At 39.8% G+C, this 23,021-nt stretch overlaps 1 protein-coding gene across 1 annotated transcript in view; it reads left to right on the top strand.

Annotated features, from left to right (window-relative positions):
• SHTN1 (shootin 1) overlaps positions 1–23,021 on the top strand; it is a gene marked incomplete at both ends in the record, with an annotated part of 62,737 nt that overhangs the window by 20,403 nt on the left and 19,313 nt on the right. The window contains 7 exons of the mRNA XM_080348092.1: positions 154–248; positions 2,256–2,424; positions 5,663–5,760; positions 6,700–6,781; positions 8,522–8,616; positions 19,976–20,122; positions 21,355–21,508. Of these exons, the coding sequence (XP_080204218.1) occupies positions 154–248; positions 2,256–2,424; positions 5,663–5,760; positions 6,700–6,781; positions 8,522–8,616; positions 19,976–20,122; positions 21,355–21,508 (840 nt within the window). The remainder of the gene's footprint in view (positions 1–153; positions 249–2,255; positions 2,425–5,662; positions 5,761–6,699; positions 6,782–8,521; positions 8,617–19,975; positions 20,123–21,354; positions 21,509–23,021) is intronic.

Here is a 23,021-nt window from a genome sequence, read left to right as displayed (position 1 = left end):
GAGATTATCTAAGTATGTTCATCCCTGTATTTGAAATGCTTACATAGAATGTTAACAGAAAAAGATGTAATATTTCTGATCATGGGATGCGTGTGTCAAATGTGTGTGTCAAATGCAGGAAAATACTGACTAATTTTTTAACTCTTCCCCTAGTTTCTCACATGGTTATTGAGGAAGTAAACTGCATTCAGAACCATCTTGAAATTGAGAAGACGTGCCGTGAAAGTGCTGAGGCTTTGGCTTCTAAGGTGAGAAGAATTATGGTGATTCTGTTTCATCCCATTTCTTTTTTATTTTTTTAAACTTGAGATTGTATACATGTCCCTTATATGTTTTCATATAATCTTATGGATCTGTGAAATTGTTTTGAAGTGGCAAAACCTATAAACCATATGCGAGATGTAAAATACAATCCTTCCTTGTAAGGAAAAAACATACTATTTTTAATTTAGTTTCTCTTCTGGAACACTAAGTCATGGACCAGCATCTTGGTTCCTATTTTTTATATGCATTTAGGTTAAATGGAAAACAAATTTTAGAACTGTCCGGTGTGAGATATAAAACAATAATGAGCATTTCAGTGTCTAAATCAAATGGAAAAAGTCAACCACTGCATTACATTTCAGGTGATTGTTTATGAAAGCAAAGCGAGGGCAGGGGAAAGGTGACCTCCGCTGCTCTGTTGATTGCGTCTAGTCTGATGAATTTAGCAACTGTGTAATTTTCTATATTCCATCTCATCAGAAGTGCATTATTATTAAAGAATGTTTTTATCTCTCTGTTATATATTTTTTGGTTGTGTAAAATGCATCTGAGCCACTTCATCAGAAAATGGATTACAGCAATTTTGAACCAAATTTCATTAGCAATGCTGACTGCCTTTTTTTTTTTCTTTTTATTCCCCCTCCCCTCTCCATCTACTGCCCAAAGTACATCCTTAGATATGGTAAAAATCACACCAGCAAGAAATCACTTTAATTTAGATGCATTAGCAATGTACTTTCTGGAGGTATTTACTTAATTGTTTGCATAATGACACTATATTAGAATTCATAAGATAGACAATCAGCATATAAGTAAGAAAATGAACATATTTATGCACCTTTTCTTCTTCTCTGCACTTTTCCTGTAATGCATGTCCGGGGGCAGTTCAAAGACTGACTTTACCCCATGGGGCTGCTTTGCCAAAGCTGATTTGTTTGTTAGTGTGAGCTGACTAAATAAGGTTCCTCACACCACCCTTCCCACCTGGGCAGTTTCACTCTTTGGGAGCCAGATGAAGTTCTTGAGTAAATCTCCTGTAGTTGGGATGCTGAGGAAATGGGTGATCAAATGTGATTGCTTAGGTAAAACTTTAGGCTCAGCCTAACTGTTCAGTATATATTTTATTTCAAGGTAAATATTGGACTTCTCAGGTGCATGTTGATTTCATTATGTTGTACATCATTAGTATAAAATTGAAAGAAATTATGAGAGTGAAACATCTGTAGAAATCCCTGTTCAGTTTTCCCCGGCACCTTGGTCAAAATAGAGATTCATGAGAGAACCTCTTCTGTATCATCCACCAAGCGGGCATGAGTTTAAGCATCCAGTCCAGTTTGTAGTTTGACACAGAAAGAATTGGTTTATGATACAGCTTTCATCGTACATATATTGACTGTACAATAATAATTCCTGAGAACTGAAAATAATTCAGTAGAATTTTGAGGTAATTCTGCCATGACTGGGAGTATAGTAGTTGTGGTGTTCATAGTTTATAAGCAAAATAAGGGCTTGTGGGGAGGTAAGAGTTTTTATTTGACCAATTGATACAGCTGACAAAACCAGATGAGCTTTCAGGACCTCTCTTCAGGTCATTCACTTCGGGTGCCTGTTGGTACTGCTGCATGCTTAAGAGTAAAGGCCTGAAGCAGCCATCACAAAGAATGTGTAGCATTTAGTAAGCTTGATAGTTAATTTGATTTGAACCTACGCAGGTTAGTCAGAAGTACCGGAGAGGAAAGAAGGGCATGCATGAAGCATCATGCTGAATTCAAGCCTCCTCAGAGGAGAAAGAGAACAAGCTTCCCATCTTCAGATCATTTTAAGGTTGAGTGGAGCATATAATCTGATGTCACTTTGTCTTCTTTGTTTGATAGATCTTTTAATGATAAAGGAGAAAAAAATACAATACAGTTGACTTATTTTTTTTCCTTGCACAGCAGCTTAAAGACAGACTGACTATCTTCTTACTGTTTGTGCTTCTCAACTTTCAGCTGAACAAAGAAAATAAGACCTTGAAAAGAATTAGCATGCTTTATATGGCAAAACTGGGCCCAGAAATCATCACTGAAGAGATTAACATCGATGAGGATGATTCATCCACAGATACAGAAGCTAACTCTGGATTGTGCAGTTCTGTGCAGTGTCAGCAGCAAATAAAAGGTGAGCGTTGTTGCTGAGCCTGCAGCACCACACAAGGCAAAAGGTGTCTAAAGAACGGCAGGATTGGTTTGTACCACAAATACAAGACATATTTCTGAGAGTGCTCGTTGAAGGATTTCTCGGAAAGACTGTAAGAACGTGATAGGCTTGTTCTGATACTGGGTAATGCATGGGGTGGATATACAGCTTGCAAAGTTAGTTACAATTGCAATAGGAAAATGAGATCGACACAGCTAAGAGAGTTCTGTGTTACTGACTCAGGAAAATAAATATTTCCTCAGATCCTTAACAAAGTAAAAGTTAAGCAGAAGGACGAGGTCACCTTGGTATTGCTTCAACTGCAGTCTCACTATTTCAGAGCTTGGTAGACAGCACTGTTGATTTCTCTTGCCGTTATGTACCTTTGTAGGCACAAACTTCATTCACATTCCAGAGCTATTGCCAAACAAGTAACTTAAAAAGGGACTTTGGTACTGGGTAAAACAGCAAAGTTTGAGAACATGGAAATACCTTGATAAGAGAAATCTGTACTTTATTAAGAAATTTCTGGTTCTTTTTAGAAGACGATTACTTTAATCCAAAAACTTCCTTGCTTCTTCGTCTAACTTTGTAATGAAGTCATCGTGATTCTGGATACATTCCAAAAAAGGAGAATGCCCACATTCTGCATTTGGTGACAGAGAGATTAAGTGGTTCACCTTTTAAACAAAAGCTTTCCCTTTTTTCTGATCGTAAATTACAATAGCGAATGATGTTTAAGTACAGCTTTCCTGGACTTTCAGCCTGACCCTGTTGTTTTCTGTTCGAAAGCAGCAGCCTCAACAAAGTGGTACAAAGTATCACTGAGAAAAAAGAGTAAGTGTCGTAAAAATGCTTTAAAAATATCCCACCCAAGAAATAAGATGTCATGGGTACCGTTCTATAATAAGCAGTTTTCCATCCTGTAGATGTAGGAGAAGAGGCAGAGAATGGTGTGATCTACATCGTTCAACCCATCTGAATCAGAAATAAGACTCTGGAGTTCCTCCTGTCTTTTATTTGGAGAAAGATGTCAAGGATACATTTAAAGAGAGCAAAGAGACTGGCTGCAGATCAGAGGAGAATGTGGTTAGGAGGGTAACAGGGTCAAATGAGAGAAATATTTTAGGAAAGCTCTGATGCATATGCTTTCTGTGTTGATAAAGAATTCATTAAAGAATGAAATGTGGCGTGTTGTAAGGGATTTAGAACTCCTGTCTTCTGGTTCTCACTGTGGTCTTATTATCAGATGTTAATGACCTTATTTTCATGAGTGCTGAGTATTTTTAAAAGCATGGGCAGCCCATTTGCTATCGGAGAAGATATTCCATCCCTGTGCCTGGAGAGCAGTGTGTGTGTGTGTGGTGGTAGAGTGATCTGACACCATCTACCAAAAGGCAGAATTGGAGCTGTGTCCCTGGCCTAAGTCAAGGTGTGTGGCATCTGTCTTCAGGGGAAAATCTGGAGTTACGTCTTGGAGTACCTGTTGAGTAAAAGACCATATGCAATGAAAGAAATCTTTTTCAAAACTCCCCTCAATGGTTTGGTATGTTGCCCAAAGTGAATTCTTGCTTTTCTATGCGTGTGTATGGTTCCAAACATTTGTGTTTTGTGTTGGGGATCTTGGAAATCTTTTAGCCTTCTTTCTCATCATTCAGCAAAATATTGGGTGTTTCTTGCAGTGATTCCTTCCCTCCAGTCGCTTTTCTGTACAGATATATAAATAAGTTAGTACAATCTGAGGCTATTTGATTAATAGCCTCTCATTTATTAAAGGGTTGAAAATTTGTCTCTCAGCAAAAAAAAGAGGAAGGTATCTCATGTGTTAGGGAAAGGTGATAGTAAAGCTGTAGTTCGTAATGGAAGTGTAGAGTGGTCTCAGAACAGTACCTGTAATTAATTTGTAGGTTTTGGGTTTTCCTTTTGTTTTAGTTGTCCTTTCTGATATAACAAACTGAAAACTCAACTGCTTTGATCAAGCAGTTTAGTGCACACCCTGTATCAAAGAAGAAACATTTCTTGTACGTATTTATAAGGATTTGGGACAATGAGGTTGATACAAATATTGTAAGACCTGACTTAATCCAGGTACCACAAATTTCAGTGAGACATTTTTGCTCCCTTAATTTCACTGGGAAGCACAAATAACTAAATCAGATGATTTGGTTCAAGAATCTTCTGGGAAAACAGGTCTTTTTATTTACTTTAGAAAGTGTGTGCCTTTAATTTGGTGGAAAGTAAATCTAAGGCTCCTAAATTGAGAGGGGGTCTGGGGGAGAATCAACATTTTCGAGGTGTGAGGCCAAACAGAATGACATCCAGCATATCATCATCATCTGCAATTGATTAGCAACAGTTTTCCCAACTCATGGCTGATATTCAACAAACAGCAGTGCTATGAAATACTGGAAGCAGGTGGGGAATGAGAGCACTTACTGAAAGCTAATATATATCAATAAGTTTATATTTTTGCGGTGTTTTTATGTTAACCTAAACCTTTATACGTTATGTATGCAAACTGATCTCCTGTTAAGAAGTGATTATAATCAAATGTTTTATTCCATTGTGAATTTAATTTATTTCATATTTTGATAATTAAGGAACAAAAATTCTGAGGGGAAAATTACAAGCATTAGCTCTTCCATCAGTAAAGGTTATATTCTGACTCTGTTCCCATAATGTTACAAAGACTATAAATTGGCAGCTGTTCAGGACAATTTCTTCAGTGAAAACCTCCCAAGTATTAACTGCCCGTTGTTTTGTTTATTTCCCATGTGACAAGAACTCGCGATCCAAAAAGAACTGACGCGCATTAATTTGTTTTAAAGGATGCCTATTAAAAATTGCTTTCTGCTACCTCTGAACCAGAGTCTCTGTGATGTGACAATCTCCTGAGCAGGACTGAGGACACTCTGTGGTGGCAGGATTGGCCCCATTATAGCAGGAAATGAATCATTCAGAATGCAAATAAAGACAGCAGTACTGAAGGAGGAAACTTGCCTCACTAGAGTAAATCTGAAACTGCGGCCCAGTTATAGATCTGTTACTTGACACTTATGCAAACTTCCTAAATTATTGAGGATGTGCCTTGAATACAACTGATGCTTTGTATGCAGTTAAGGTGCTTCGTACTCAACTATATTTGCATTGCCATGACATTTCCTTTGTTGCTTTCTTCCAAGAATAAAATATATATTTCATTTCCTTTCTTGAACTGTAGAGCTGCGAGATCAAATCTTATCTGTTCATGAGGAAAAGAAGACCTTAGCCATTGAACTGGAAAACCTGAGGTGCAAACTTGTAGAAGTAATTGAAGAAGTATGTATTGTACCATGGAAGGCGAGACCACGTTAGCGTGTAGTCAGTACTTTTTGTATCTAATTTTGCTAAAAACGCTCAGTTGTGAAGTTAATTGAATACTATCTAATCGCAAGTCCTGCCAGCCTGCCCGTATGGTGGAGCACTTAGGACATGCACCTAGAACTCAACATCAGACTCCAATCTGCTGCTGTCGCTGGCACGTGACTTTTCATAATCTGTCCTAATGCCCATAATATAATTCTCATCTCCCCTTCCTGACACCCTGTGGGGTTTTTTTTGGATTTCCTTAAACCTGTGGATGTCCAAGAAATACTTTTGGAGAATGTCCAGTTTAATCACTGGTGCTACTTCATTGAGCATATCCTTGAGTTTAGCCATTGGCAGTGCCCTGTTGTCGTAATTAGACCAGCAAATTGGCTTTTTGAGCCAGCAGAGTTTCATTCCTGCTTGAAAGCTGGCGAAGCCATGTACTGATGCAAATCAGGACTTAGTGGCTCTTCCTGTCTGTGCAACACTTGCATTCAGAAAGATACAGCTGACAGCTCTTGGACAATAAACAGAGCCCAGGAAAAAAACCGAAACAGCAGCCTGACTATGTTAAAATGCAAACAGTCAAGGGCAGACTAGTAACTTTTCAACCAGGTGCTATGGCTCCTCGTCCTGAAAGGTTCCAGAGATGTGATATTTGCAGCTGTGACTGGTACGTGCCATGCGAATAGGCCATGGGAGGATTAGTTCATAACCCTTTATTACATCTGTTGTGTGGTCTGCAAGTTGGGGTAAAAATGCTTTCCAGGCCACTGGAAACCTTAACATCAAGCCAAACAGAAACAGAATTACTGAAAGCAAAATATTGCTTACATTATGTATGTGCTATATGCCTTATGCCACTAACTAAAATATTCATATTTTGATTTGTTCTTTATACTTTTCTAGGTAAATAAATTGAAAGAAGAAAAGGCTGTTTTGACAACAGAAGTTAATAAGCAGCAAAAACTGTTGGAGAAATGTAATAGAGGTATGTGGTCTCAGCAGGTTCTCTGCCAGTTTGCTACATCCTTTGCAGAAGCTTCAGAGCTTTACATTGTACGAAGAGTATGTTACAGAACAGTAGGTCAGGACACAGCTAATAATTTTAAATATCTAAAGACCTGTGAGCAATTTGTGTATTCAGAGGGTTATGAGGAAAAGGCAAGAGTCCTGGGAGTGAGGTAAACAAGATTTCCAAGTTATGGAGGGAACGCAGGGACTTCCCTTTCTTGGAAAGAGATGAGGGGTAAAACCATGACACAGAAGGTCAAAAAGGAAATACAGCTCAGAAGAGCTTTTGCTTAATGAAGGTGAGTGGTTCCACATGAGAAATAGGTGACCCAAAACAAGTTTAGAGGGGAGAGGAAAGATTTTAGTGCCTTGGTTTCTGTGCCTTTTTCTCTTGTTGTTTATTTAGTCTTCTCAAAAGTTGTTTGGTTGAAAGTCTCCTGGGCCATTTCATGTTTTCTTAAAGTGGAAGCCAACAGGTCTGACAGCATTTCATGGAAGCTGCCACCAAGTGTTCATCTCTTACCTGTTCCATGTGTCTGCATTGCTTAAGCCAGACCCTTAAAACATCAGATTTCAGATAGGTTGATTAGAAAGATCGGCTTGAAGGAGCTTCTGATGGGGTAGTGTGGCAGATGAAACATTTCCGTGTTTCTCCTGAAAATGTTTCAAAAGAATAACCCATTGTTTTGCACCTGCCTGTTCTCCAGGAAGAAGGTGTTATACCAGGCGAGGTCCTAATGCATTGGCAACATAAAGCTAGATTTTTATGTGTGCTTGAAATGAGCTACTAAAGTATCTATTCAATATGTACTGTATTCTGTGTTAATGGGGCAATGTCTTGGAGCTGTGTAATCAATACGTTTCTATCAGAGTTGGTGAATTAATCTTACGTCTTTCTTAGTGTGTGTGTTGTTTGCTGGGGTTTTTTGTGTTAACATCATTTTGAGAGCTGGGTGGACTGGGCTGTGTATCCCACTACTGTGTGTAGCTTTAAAAACTGTTACGCTCATCTCCAAAAAAACCAAGAAACTTGTGTACAACAGTGTTAGAAATCCCATGTCATTGCCCTGCAAACTGGTCTTCAGCCAGTAAGAGCTAAAGCTCATGAAGATAAGCGGTCACTGAGACACATTGAGAATAAATGATACCTGAACACTTCCAGATGATCCTGGATTGAATCCTGTTCAGAATGGGTTTGGGAAGTGTGCCCCATGCTTAGCGTTAGCCACCCATATGAGCCTTGCTTTTGTGAGTACAGCTTAAATACAGGGAACACGAAGTTGCGCTACTTTCTTCTTGGGGCTCCTTTATATCTCTGTTGTAAAGGGACACATCAAACCTCTCTCAGACCAGGTAGGCAGATACAGGTGCCTCCAGAATAACTCAGTATATTCAGCAAGGCTCTCTTGAGGCTTTGCTTGCTTATACCCAAAGAGACAAAATACGATCTGTGCTACATGATGCCTGTTAATGGAGATTTGGGTGGGTACTGGATGGGAGGGGTATTACTCTGTTCAGAAGGTCAGTAGTTGTGCATGTATATAGGGAGGTTTAGAGCAAAGACAGCAAATATTGCAAAGCAGACTGTATATAGAAATGTGACATTATGTTCTGCTTTCCTTCAAGGATTCATGGTACTGGAGAATAACAAGGTAAATCAAGCAGTACTTTTGTCTTCTTTTGATCCATTCTACTTCCGATCTTGTTTTATAAACAGTGTCTGTGCTGGCAGTAGAGGAATATGAAGAGCTTCATGTAAACTTCGAACTGGAAAAGAACCTGCGGAAGAAAGCAGAGTCGTTTGCACAAGAGGTGAGGAGTCAAGAAAAAGGGATCTTGTAAAATGAAGACATTGCAACTGGGCAAAAACATACCAGCTTAGCTGACTTGATTTCAATTCCCAGTACTTATACAAAAGATGTCTTTGAATTTTCACGTACTACTTAGCTAACATCTGTACTTCATCCATAAAATGGGTTTACTGTTTCAACAGCATTTATAAAGCACTTCAGTCTTACCTGTTTCCCCTTGAAAAGCGAGGTTTTAAACTGATAATGGGCTTTGTCAGCCACATCTTGGTGTGCTATCTGTAATGCTTGGATCTGGGAAGGATTAGTTGCCCTTCTAGTGATATAATTTGAAGCACTGTGTTTCTCCTAAAAAAATACCTGAACTCACAAAAAAACCACTGCAAAATACGGTATTAGTTGAGGCTTCTGCAAGTTTGGCTGCTATTTAGCACATGCCTCTCAAATAACCTATTGCAAGGAGCATTCAGGCTGGAAAAAACTGTTTCCATGTTCTAGAAAAGTTATAAACTCCCAAAGTGGAAAATGAGTTACTGGGTTGCGTTATGGAGTGGCCGGTGGTTGCTCTGGTGGCTTGTGACTGGCAATGTTTGCCTTAGTAAATGCTGATGAACTCTTTCATTCTGTTGATAGACTGAAGCCCTATCAAATAACAACTCCTTTTTTCTCATGAGCTGCTTCTGTTTGCACTCTAGATTTTGAGAGCTCTGCACTTGGATTATATTTTCAAGCGTTTCTATCCTGAGCCGTGCATCAGTATTTTGGTTAATAGAAGTTAGGCTTCCTAAGTAATCACTTTTCATGGAGCTCACATTTAAAGAAAACAATTATATATCAAAATTACATGAGTCATGAGTACTGAAATGTTGTAAATAAAGGAAACATCTGATATGAAGTAGATTTTAGATTCTGAAAGTGTGCTTGCCAGCAAGTAGGTATTTAGCCTTCAGGAAGTCAGCTTGGTCTGAGTAAAGAGCTCTTTCGATTCTTGTCTTTTCTGCTGCTGTTACTCTCTTGAAAAAATATAATATATATATATATTTGATAACTCCCATACATCTAACTGCATTCGTTCAGTGATTGTAGCAAGGGCATATATACATTTTGAACCTGTACAGAAAACAATGAATAGGTTTACTGTGGTTTATTAATCTTGTGGGTTTCACTGGGCATTTGAGTGTCTTGGATATGAGCAGAATCATACAGCAACATTTTATACAAGCCAGGTTTTGGGAGATTTGAGATAAACTGTAAGTAAATGTGAAAATCTGTAAGGTGGGGCTGAGGAAGTCGACCCAGACATTGTTTGCACTCGTTCTCTGTCTCTTACTCTGCCATGTAAAAGGTTGGAGAACTTTACGGCATCTGGGCCAAGGGTACTGGCTCTCTTTCTCCTCATCCTACCTTTTGCTTCCCTTTCCTCTTCTCTCCTTTGCAAGGTCACCCCATTGACCCTTTGGGAAACCCACTGAAGAAGCTAACTTGGCAGAAACTGATAACTTTTATGTACAGATCAATTTCTGTTTGTAGGAACATTTGCATTTGGATAACAGGGCTGGGTGCTCAGATTCTCTTTCATTCACACAGATATATGGTATAACCTAGCTTTAGATAAACTCCTGCATATCAATTCCATTACTGGAACTTCGATCATTCAACAAGTTGACTTGTAACTGAAGTAAATTTCAATTTATGTAACTTGTATATATATACAAACTTGCAGTCTCCTGCCTATTGTTGTCAATATCTCTGCCACATGTTGAAAATGTAGCTGTACTTCAGGCAAAGATAAAGCAGCTGGCACATTTTCCCCCAAGACAATAAGAAATGATAGAAATGGAAATTATTACCTAATTATTTAAATGTTCTGTTAACTCTCAAGTTTTAGGTGTAGAGATGAACATTTCAGGATGCTGTTAGTATCAAGAGAGGTGGGAGAGAAATCACTCAACAATCACTCAACAGGAGTGATTTCTGAAATCCAAAAGACTGCGCGGGCAGCCTCCTGTGAACCCCAGTTTTAAGAACTTTGTGGGATGAAGCCCAAATTCCTCTGCTGAGCAGCACTGGAGACACCTCCCTTTGCTGTGGCTTCAGTGCATTTTGGCCATTTACATTTTGATCAAAGTCTCACTGGGGTTTTTGAGACAAGAAAGTGAGATCTGCAAATTCCATTTGAATTTACTAGAAGATAGAGGTATTTATTAGTGACCAAAAGCTGTTAAACAAAACATTGCCAATGTTTGTTAAGTATTCAGTGGAACATTATTTTATAAATAGGAAATATTTATATTTAAAATATAAATGAAAAATATTACCTTCTTGCAACTATTTTTAAATTTTAGGAAATCTGGATTTGTTCATTACGTATGCTTTTATGACAGCTATTTTTAAAACACAGTTTTTTTTAAAACTTCTGAGATTGTGCAGGTATTATTGTTTTATTAGGGGTGTTTGACTATAATATCTGCAGAACTGTTATTGTCAGGAAACAAATTTCTAGGAATGTTTAAGCATGTTCATTTAGCACGTGTTATTAGAGTATCTGTCTTGTGTCTCCTACTGTTGCTTTGCTTTATCTTCTGAAGTACAGAACAATTACGTGCTTCTGTTCATTAACTGACAACAGAAGATTGTACATAAAGTCTTACATCTCTCAGAAATGAGTGATTTGTAAAAGCTTAGTTTTCCTTGTTTTCAGATTGTAGAAGAGTATAATCTGGTACTGTGGGCTCAGAATGTTTAGATTCATAACTGCAATATTCAGACACCTATACGTTTTGAAAGCTTATATTTAAAGTACTTTGTGTATTTGAATAACAAAGTGACAGGCAAGCTGTTAAGTACAATGCCAAAGAGATGCTGATATTTGCAAACAGGTACTTACTGGGTTTTGTCATTATTTAGTTGTTATCTCTTCCAAAAATATGGGCCCCTGTTGTTGCAGATTAACAGCGTAACTCTTCAGTTGAGGCTTTTTATTCCATGAAGTTCTCCCATCCGAAAATGGAGTCACTACACCAGTGAGCTTCAGGCCTGTGCTAGTCTTCTCTTTGTGTGCTTACTTCTCTTCCTTTGCTATCATGCTAATCAGAAAGATTTTGGGAAAGTTTTTCAAAATACAGAAGCATGTGACAGCGAAGGCATTGCTCCTCTGCGTTTGGGAAACCAGTAGCATTAGAAATGACTTTACAAGTTGTTACCATTGGCCTGGTTTCACACCGATGCTGTCCCTTTAGTGACCTGAGACATCGGAGAGAAGCTCTAGCCCCCAACAGCAAAGCTTTATGCTGTGATGCTGTGTGAGCTCCCTCTTGTACGGAAAGGTCGCAGCTGTGTTTTGAGAGCCGAGGTTTCCAGCATGTGCTTACAGAAGCTCTTTGGATTATACTAAGGATGGGTAGGGATTTTCTGCTTGCTTTCATCAGCCACATGTTTTCTGTCTCCCTAAAAAGAGTGTTTCTTGGGAAAAAAAGAAAGTCCTGCTGGATTTTAGGTTGGATTTTGCAGAAGCACAGTGGTGGGTTGTGATAAACTGTGCAGTGTTGAGAGAAGGGAATAGCTTTGAGCAGGGGGCAATGCTGTACATTCAGTGCTTTGTGTTGGACTCATCTGGAGCACTTTGAGAAAGGAAATAGGCTCTGAGTGACGGGGGTGTCACTGCAGCACCACGACATAGACTTTAGAATGGGACGTCTTAGTGTTTTGTATTACTGTTTGTGACACCTCAAGCAGCATGCATGTGGCTTTTAGTTCACCAAAATACAGACTTAATGCCTGTGGAGCGGCAGTTTGGTGGTGACGACGTCTTTCTAAGGGGCTGAGGTGTCTCAACCTTGCCTTGGCTGGGGGAGTTAGCCCATGTTTTCAGATGAATGCCTTTCTCCATAGGCTGGATTCAGCTTTTAGCTTTGCCCTCCCAGTGTTGCGCTGCGGCTGGTGTGGGCTGCTTTTTGAAGGGACGCCCTTTGCGTCCTGCCCTCCTGGCAAGCGAGGACGATTTGCCACAGAACGTGAGCAATTGGGAGTGCAGGTGTGAGAGATAATGGGCAGATGAGCGTGTGTACAGGAGCGAATGCAGGTGGGGGGAGTGGAAAGACAGGGAGCGAGAGAGGGAGGGAGCAAGTGCATATAGAAGGGAGCAAACACTTGAAAATCAGAGCTTTTGATTAAAAAAATAATCCGATACAGCTTTAATTATAGTCACGCTGCTGGCACCACCATAATATATATTTAATTAATCAAAAATGATCCAACTTCAAACATTCGAATTCATGCTCTTTAGAGGTTCTAAAGAAACTGAGTAAATATTGTCAGCCGTGGTGTGGAGAGGGGGAAGGAAAATGAGAGAGGGTTTGAAGTGAGTCACAATCCATTGTGAAAGGTGCAGGAATCTGCATAAAAGAACTAAATAAATAGAGTGTGTAAGGGGTGGGGGCATGGAAAAATCTGTACCTATCTGAATAAAACAGGGTTGTTAACACAGGAATCTTGGCAAGCCTAACCAGAATTCTAGTGTCATGTTTTAAGAGACACTTTAAGATCTCTCAGCTCTTTGTGGAGCAGTTTATAAGAAAACAAAAGAAGGCAGAGAGTATCTTGAAGGCCATCGCAATAATATAGAGGCTCGCCCTGAGAAGCGCTCTTCCACAGAGATGAGCAAAATACAATACATACAGCCAAAGGAAGCCAAAAGGGGAGGAACACAGGGAGAGAAGTAAATTGAAAGTGTAAAAATCCAAGGAGTTTAACAAAATAATCTGGCATAAATAGTTTATTAGGCGTACATCTTGCCTTGCAACAATATTTTGTAAAGTGGACAGTTTATTACTGCCGTGTGCGCTGGCATGGAGACAACCCCTGCACCTAAAACTACTCTGGAAACCTCCCAGAGAAGAGGCAGCATGTTCTCCAAGTCAGCCTTGGGCTGTTGTCTTCTGTCCTCTGTACCCTGGATAAATAGAGATGAAGTTTCAAAGTGCTGAGCAGGTTTCCTGGGGTTCCTCTGACTTTTAAGGCTAGCATAGGCTTTTTCTCAAAACACACAACTGGAAAAAAAAGAAGGGTTTCCCAAGTGCTTATGGTTATCTGTAAAACAGTTTGCAGCTTGAGACACTGAAAGGTTGCATTCAAAGGAACTGCGATCCAGATTGATCAAAAAAATAAAGTGAATCCATAATGTGCATCATTTGTCTACTGCTTGTGTTGCCTTCCAATTCTCAATACTTACGGATGCACTAAAACAGGATACGATACCTGTGTCTGCGTTTCTGAGTAACTATTACATGGCAACATGTTTGCATTTAACTTGTTTAGCTGAAAATGCCTTCATCCGCTACCTGGGCCAGTGCACAGCTGACATTGCTTAATCTGGGACTGAACCTTCCCTTATTGAAAGATGAAAGGTAGCCATCGTTTTATAAGACTTAGGAAAACGTATTGTCATTCTTAACAGATGTCTGCGCTGCTCGCGAGGTTGTGTGTGATGGATTTGGCTATGTTGGTGACACGAGCTCCCAAAGAACTCTTCCTCAGATGCATTTGTGACCTCTTGGGTTCCTTTGTGAGGACTTTTGCATTAACGTGCTGTACCTATGAGAGGGTCCTGCAAAACCAGCATTTGTGGAGCAACTCTGTGCTGACAAGTACCACACTCTGTGTGTTACCAAGGACAGTTCAACAGAAACTGGTATCTGAAGATAATTAATTTGCAGTGCAGCTGACTTGAACTGGAAATAATAATTAAAGAGACATGATAAGTGGTTAGTACTTCAATTCTCCTGAGCTTGAATGTTAACACTTTTGAAACATGATGCAACACTAATCTGTTTCATCAAGCTTTTACCCAAGAACAGGCTTGTGAACTGGTAACAGATGTGTGCTCTAGGAAACTCTCTCTTTGGTCTCTTTTTTGTTCAGACTATTAATCTATTGGCAAAAAAAAAGTGAAGAGGTTTCCTCCTTTTTCATGTGGTATATGATCTATTTCTGAATATATTAGATGATGTCTAAATGCTGTAAAGCTAAGAGCATTATAGAATGTATCACTACTACAAAAAACCCCTGTTATCTGCAGGAAACAAAGAAATAAGTAACAATAGAGATTATTTTTTTCCCCTCTATTTTGGGCCTTGAGTTATTCCTTGTAACCAAAGGATGAGTGCTGTAGTTTGACAAACTTTTTTTATAGAACAGGCTGTTAAAATAAATAATACTGTGTTTTTAAGGAAGTCACGATGCTGTTGGGAATTCAGTTTTCTCACACTCAAGATCCAAGCTCCAGGAACCTCTGTGGTGAGAAGCAAATAGTGGACAAGAAGTATGGTTAACTCATCTACTCCATTTCCCCCATTCTGGGTAAATTAGATCTCTTGAGCCACAAAACTTACTAATGCTGTATCTTGTAGCTCTTTAGAAATATTCCCATCAGAAGTTGTCTGGCGGTTAGCCAAATAACCAAGGCAACTGTATCTTTATTAGACTAGCATTGATACAGATCTTAACAAAAACTATTAACCATAAAATTGTCTGTAGAGCAGGGAGTGACTGTAGGCTGCCCATCGCTATGTACCTGTCTTTTTTAAATGATTGTGTTCCTCAATTTTCTGTGGCAGTTTGAAAATCCAACTAGGATTAGTCTTAGACTTCCTCCTTCAGAGGAGTCAATGGAGGTCATGACACATCACCGGAAATGCATCACTCTGGTTTTCCTTCTCTTTGTATATGGAGGTTATGTTCTTCCCCACCTGGGAATAGCTTCTGTGGAAAGAAACCATCAGGTAATGTGAGATAGAAAAGAATCCGAATAGCTAACATGAAGGGCATGGAGGGCACAGGACGAGACTCTCTTTAACAACAACAAAACCCCCACAAACAGAGAAGGATCAGAGTGGTGCCACGTGCACTTAAAATTCAGCTTGTGCCGGAGGAAGTTCTCTGGATTGTGTCCTAACTGCAGATCCCATTTATTTGTTGTAGCCTTTTTTCCTGAGTAGCACTCCAGACACCTCTGAACCCACTAAACCTCAGGGATTTGTAACTCGCAGGAGGCTGATACCATTGCTTGGTGTGCAGTGTTGATCCTGAGTGTGGAGAGAGTGTTTCTAGGTCAATGTCTGAACTATGGGTGTTTTTCTTAATGTATTTTAATACGATACATCTGTTGGTCAACCCTTCTATAAAAAAAACCCACTAGCCATTGTTTCCTGCTGTAGTATTTTTATGCAGTGAAGCTCACAAGCCCAGGTGTCCTTGATAATACAGTGCAGTTAAGCAGTTACAAAGTTAGAGTATATATATTTATTTTTTTCTTGATTAGCCATTGAACTGAAATCCACACCTGGATTTATATTTTAAGCTGAACGCCTCCTTAGAGCCACTTAGTGTCCTGACAGGCCATAATCAGAAAATATCACTCTGTCCCCCCATCACATAAAATCCTTCAAACAGCCTGTTCTTTGGGGGAGATACTGGTACCTTGACCCAGCCACTCTTGGGACTTATTTCAGGTCTGAACACAAGACTATACGGCTTCAGGGTACACATAATGCCAAAGACATCAGCTCCTGTAAACTGTGACAAAGGTAAATCTGTGGTTTATCACTCCGTAAGGTGGTGCTGCCAAGGGTTGAAATCACGGCCAGCTGCTCAGTTTAGTGATCGTCTCTTTTCTGTATGAGACTTCTGAAGTCTGACTCTGCTTTGCCACGTACCTTTTGTTATTGTTTGTAGCGGGTGGCGTTTGCCACTGGTTTTTATTTTATGTCATTCACCCAATGATTACCTTATTATAACAGTGCTGCTGTATTGAGACATTCTTCTCCTTTCAAACTGTAGCTAAGAGAAAAAAGTTATTCCATGTAGCGACTACCCAATCGATATAGATGGAAATGTAGCAACATGTGGATATTATAGCATTTTGTTTGGCCTCATTTTGCTCCTGGAAAAGAAGCTACTTGGAAAGCTTCCAGTTATACCCTGAACGCTACTCAGATGATGATCGAAGTTCCCAGGGACTTGACACTAATAGAGTTGCTTTCTAACTTTTTTAATGAGGAAGAATTCCTTTTTCAGCTCTGATGTAAATAAAAACCAGCTGCAGCAAATGCTCTGAAGGGTGATGTTTGAGCAGGGGTCTAGAATGAGGTGTGGCACCATTAAAGGTCAAGGGAGAAACTTCTATTATTTTCAGGATTTCACCCCCATCTCTTTCCACCTCCCCAATTCTTGCTCAAACTCTGCTGATGGGAAGTGGCCAAGTCCCAGATTTCCTGCACTTCAGAGCTTCTGCTTGTGAACCCAGAGGGGAAAGACAGGTAGCTGGTTTGCACAGCATTTGTAGGTTTTTAAAATTAGAATGATAGGTGTAAATAAACTATTGTCCTTTGTGATCTGCCTTTAGTTGCAGCTGTGGTTTCAGTAGGTTCTGTCAGCATCGACTTATGTTTCTAGCATTGATTGGGATACTCTGCAGATAATTGTCTAGCAGGTGGCAAAGTCGGAACTAATCCATCAATTGGTTAAATTCCACCTAGTCCGAATAATCCTGTTAGCTATTTTGCCCTTTCAGCAGTCACTTTAATTAATATTCAGGCTTGTGCAGGCAGTCAGGTTTCTGCCCTGCTGAAGTAGGACTTGATTGTTTTAATTTTAAATTAGAATGAATTTCTAAGGGTCTTTTTTGTCCCGTGTCAAACACACAGAGTGACCTCTTAAAAACTTGCAATTAGTTAATCACCAGCTCTCTTTTCTGCTTTATCTGCCACAACCATCTTGTCTAGTTCTGTCTCTTCCATTTGGAATATGCTGGTACTTGGAGGACGTGTGTAAGTAACTTCTGAAATGGATGGGACTCCCCATGAGAAATTGATTCCTATGTATCTAATTGCAGCATGAAATTAAAAGCAGCAAAGTTTGTGGTGGTGAAGAAGCTTTCACATTTGTTGTAAGCAGGAATGTATTTGCCATGTCATGAAAACAATTAATAAAGCTAATGGAAAATGGGCTTCATGTGAAAACTTCTGAATCTAAAGTCCTTCACTCAGATCTTCAAAATGATTTTTTTCATTTTGTTGCAGAGGAGCGTGAAACAAAGTGAATATGAATTTTCTACATTTGGTGAAGTATCTGCTCAAATTGAAGAAATCAAGTCGCTCTACTTGATTTCTTCTTGTTTTGGCAGCTCTCTGCTCCCTCAGGCTGGAACAACTCTGTTCTCTTCGTTTAGTGGCAGAAACTCAGGGAACAAAAATATGAAATGAGCACCTCAAACTATTTTTCAGATTCCAAAAAAACTGAAATCCAAGTTTTTCACTTTGCTTTGCAATTTCACAGTAGGTAAACTGCGATGCTAGCTAAAGGTGGCTTCTAAAGAGATGTTGTTTCTGTCAGAGTTAAATAACTATTTGACTGAACAGAAAAGCAGGAGGTTTTGATTCAGTATTGAGTTCTTCAGCAGTGATTTAGAGGCTTTTCTAAAGTATGATGCTTCAGAGATGCTGTTTCTTTTAAGAAGATAAAACGCTAAACAAATAGATGAGTTCCCTGACAAAGGCAAACCTTTCTGGGTTGGGGTGGGCAGCTTTGGTTCTGAACTTCTCTTGCCTTTGAATTATTTTTGCCACAGCCCCACTAGTATAAGGTAACACAAGCAGAACTGGTTTGATGGCAGAATTTTGGGACAGGAAGCTGATGCCCAGTGCATATTTGCAGCACACCACAGCAGCCCGTGTATTGTTATAAATGGTTGTTTGTTTGATATCAAACTATAGTACTAGAGCCTGTATTCGTTGTTTCCTCTTCATCGAATACTTCCAGTCCTTTATTAGCTGCTCCATGGCACAGCTTTGCCCAATGAAGTGTTCATTGTAGGTTTTATTAGCATTAAGGCCACATCAGTTGCCTCTTCTTGGCACGCAGGGTCAAACAGGCTGCATGAAGAGTTAAAAGTTCAGCGTGGTCAGAGGCTTCTCCGTCTGCAGGTACAGCTGGAGAAAGGGCTCTTGCTGGGAAGGTGCATTTGAAATGTCCGTGCAAAGAACTGGGTGGAATGCTGGCCACAAATCTGCATCAGCTGATGGTTCTTTAAAATGCAATTACATTAAAAAAAATAAATCAGTCATGTAGCACTGCAGTAGCATTGGATGGCAAGAAACCACGCATTGTATCTGTAATTTTGCTTTGTGAATAAATAGTATGAGAACCTGAAGAAAATGTCACGGAACTTTTGTATTTCTAATACTTTTGTTCTTGAAACATCTCCTTGCTTTCACTGTGCCATACAACAGTGTTTGAACAGTCTGAGGGAGTATCTGCATTCCCAGGCTGTGCTCTGTTCTGCCACAAGTGGGATGCTTTGCTGGCCTCTGCACACTCTTCTGAGACCCCAACGTGACCCAATCCCTGTTTCTGCTGTAAGAACAAGCACAGCTGAGTTTATCCAGAGTGGAAGCCCCTGTTGCCAGGGGGCAACCTGAATGAGGTGTCAAGATGCAGAATAAATTCAATAGGGTGTTGTTTGTTTTGTTTTGATTTGGTTTTTTTTTTGTCAGGAAGCAATATTCTACCCCCTTTCCCCCCTCTGAGTTCCTAAACAGTCTGGGATGAGCAGATCTCTCTTATGGAAACTATATGTGCTGACAGCTTCTGCTCCACTTAGGTGAAGCCTAGAGAAATGCGTGGTATTTTTATCAATGTCACATCTCTAGACCGTTTGATTAGTTCCCCCGCATCCCCCCACAATGTATCTATTCCACACATCAAAAATATAACTGGGGAAGGGGGAAAAAATGCAAGCATCAGCAGTAAAAGCCTGAAATTGCCTTGAGATGCCTCTTCCCCGGGCAAGTGCATACACTGGTTACACAAACAGGGACTGAAATTCATTTCCTAAACACACTCCATTTTCACATATCCAGGTAGCCCTGAAGTAAGTGGGCTTTATGCCAAGGCTTGCAGATGTGTTTGAGAAGATGGCTTGTGAATTCGTAGACATTTTTCCCTCAACCCAGAGTTCTCTTTATCTCTCCAGAGCTCTAAGAATAGGGATCAGATTGCTCCTATTTCCAGGAAGCAAAATTCAGAGATGTGTTTGAATCCTGAATGCTGCCAACATGTGGGTAATTGAGGCGTAGCAGTGGGTAGTTCTCTCAGCAGACACCTGGATCCTTTCAGTGTGAGTTCAACACTTGCAAATTTTGCTCTCAAACTTCCTTTCCCCTTCCTTCTCACCTTCTTCCCCTCTACATCTACCATATTAACACGATGTTAATGTTCTCGTTTTCTTTCCAACTGCCGTTTTTCCCAGAATATCATTAGACTGTGCTTAACTATTGTTTTTGTTGGGGTGGGTTTTGTTTTGGCAGATGTTTATTGAACAAAACAAGATGAAAAGGCAAAGTCAGTTGCTTCTGCAAAACATGGCTCCTGATCAACAGCTTTTGAAGGCTTTGGATGACAACGCTAAACTAACCCATACATTAGAAGAAGAGAGGCTTCAGCACCAACAAAAGGTAAAACACCATTACTTTTCATATGCAGAAGTCTTTGAAAGCCTCTTGAATTTAAAGAGGGTTGTGCATTTCTTATGTTCAGTATTATTTGAGATCTTATCCCCTAGAAGAGTTTAAAATCTGAAAACTAAACTTTAGAGAAGATTGTGATTCCCTTCTTCTGAGTCACTGGCAAGACAGGAGTACAAAACCTGAAGGTTTTTCAGCCTGAGTTCTCTGATTTTAGGTATTTTTTGTGGACACCGGTAAAGTACAAACTTCATTAAAAGCATTATATGATATTGCATTAAGTGGAGAGGAGGTAACAGGAGAATATTTTGGATGTTGAGTAATATAAAGGGTATTTTAGGGGGATAAGTTAAGACCAGTTGAGAGGTAGCCAGTTCATGTTAGTAGTCTGACCACTTGCTGAAGAAATAAATGTACAGGGAAGAGCCATAAATGCGGGAGCAGGGAAATGTGAGGTGAATGCTGCACAGTGTTGTGATAGGATCTAAAGTGCTAGAATCTAAACAAATATTTTCTTTGAAACTGGACTAGATCAGTCTCTAACTGGGAGAAATCACCATTGTTTCCCTTGAAAGCCTGGAAACAAGTTTTTTTCTTAGGTGTGAGGCCTGTTCTTGAAACTCTGGTAACAAGTAATGCTAGGAAGAGGTAGAAAGTTCCTGTGAGCGTTTTTGAAGGATAATTGCCAGTTCATAGAAAACCTTTGTATCTTTAGATCCTCAAGTGAAATGTGTATATAGGGAGTTGGGAAGTGATTGCTGCTCTGCACCCGAATGCTGCCTCTAAACCTGATGTTCCATAATTCACCCACTGGCACCTGTATGTGTTGAGACAAGGGAGTTCAAACAACCAACTTGCCAGTGGAAGCAGTAAGTGAGAACAAAAATGTCAATGTTCTCGTGCTTCAAATGGAGAAACCTTCTGAAATTGAATTCTAATTACATGATAAAAGCTCTATACAAATTAAAATGGAAAAATCTTATAGATTAAGTACTTTGGGGCTAAAAACATGCTCTAAGAAAGAGATAAAACAAGTTAGGATCTCATCTTTCAGAAAAATCTGTCCAGCTCTCATTGAAAACCTGTCCTCTTTCTGGGAGTCGTAGCTCACTCCTTTGCTATAACATATTTTCAGGAATAACTGTGCCTGCTGGGTTATTTGTCAAACAGAAGGACAGCAAATAGCTTTTATTGTACTGAATGCTATTGTTTGCCAACCGCAGATCAAAGAGTTGCAGGAGCAGCTGGAGAATCAAGCATTGCATAAGGAGATCAGTCGTCTTAAACAGCAACTCGAACTTTTGGAAGAAGATAAAAAGGAACTGGAGCTGAAGTGTCAGAACTCAGAAGAAAAAGCTAGAGACCTAAAGCATTCAGGTAAAATCATATAATAACTTTCATTCTAAGATATAATTGAGGGACTGTGAGTGGTGCATGTCCATTAGAATTTTACATGTTACGTTTGAGACTCCAGAAGCAACAGCTTTTGTGTAGCTGAGATCCAGATCTGTGCTTCATGTGATGAGGTTCAGCAGCTGCCTTCAACCACAGAACAGTCGTGTCCAGAATGTGTGTGAAAGAATAACCTGGCAAAACCTGGCATCCTGTGAAGGAAGAAATTCCTGACCTGATGCTCTTCATTTAAAATTGCTTTTAAAAAGGACCCCTGGTGTGTGTGGACTCGCTATGGGGAATGTGGGGCTATGGCTGGTCAGGTGTTTTGCATGTCCCTTTGCTTTCAGTCCTTGTTCAGCTCAAGGCCTAAGCAGGTGCCAGTTTTAAGTATGATCCCTCATCAGGAAAGCTGAGCCCATCAGAGGAAGCCAAAGTCCCTCTCCTTAGCTAAGAGTCCACGTATAACCATGCTTTTCTGAAACAGATCCTGAAGAGCAGGATTATCTTTAAGCTTGTTAGCAGTCTTGCTTGGAAGAGCTGCTTTGTGTTAGTGTTAAATTACCCAGCCTTATAATTCTGCCTAGGCAGTGTATGAGTTCTTCCAGCTGCCTTGGAAAAGGTTGGACCTTCACAGCAGATTCTTTCCTTTAGGCCTGTTTGTCCTCCAGGAGGAATTTATCAGCATAAAGACTGTACCTGGAATTAAAAGTCACTCAGTTGATTTTTCTTTTTGAAGTTAAAACTAATTGTTAAAGATTGTTCTCATAATGATGGATTCAATTAAAATGACAAAGAACTTTCCCACTTTGGAAATGGTGTTCTGTACTCCTCCCATAATTCCTACTGTATCCAGAACAATTGCTAAGAATTTTTGTAACTAAAAGAAATGTAAGATGTTTCTTTCTCTGCTTTTGCCCTTCCCCAGTTAATTTCATTAGACAGCATTTCAAGTGCAGAAAAGTAATTTCCACTTTGTAGATTTGACACGAAAACAGGAGAGAAAGAGCAACTTCTGCCCATTGCCCAGTTTTGACCATTTTTATGGGGAAAACCTGCACCATCAGCAAGACACAGATAAGTCTGGCTGCTGAAATTGTTCATTTCTTTAATCTCTTGTTAGTTCATTCTCAAATATAACCTCAAATAGACTGTCACAGGAATGTGATAAACTTTTACCTGCTCTGTCATTTTATATGAAGAATCCTATATGAGAGAGTGTCACTTCAGTTTCAGAAGTAACTCAGGGCGGAGGTAACTGGTTTCATGAGAATCCTGTGCATCTAGGACATTGTTCTTGGTATGAAGTGTTGCCAAAGATAGGACTTCCTAGCACTTGTGTGGTTTAGTCTTGTTTGGTTTTTTAGTTAATTACAGAATAACAGAATGTCAGGCATTGGAAGGGACCTTGAAAGCTCATCCAGTCCAATCCCCCCGCCGGAGCAGGAACACCCAGATGAGGTTACACAGGAAGGCGTCCAGGCGGGTTTGAATGTCT

Source organism: Nesoenas mayeri (assembly GCF_963082525.1).
Source record: "Nesoenas mayeri genome assembly, chromosome: 7".
NCBI classification, from domain to species: domain Eukaryota; kingdom Metazoa; phylum Chordata; class Aves; order Columbiformes; family Columbidae; genus Nesoenas; species Nesoenas mayeri.
This window is presented reverse-complemented; position numbering and strand designations above follow the sequence as displayed.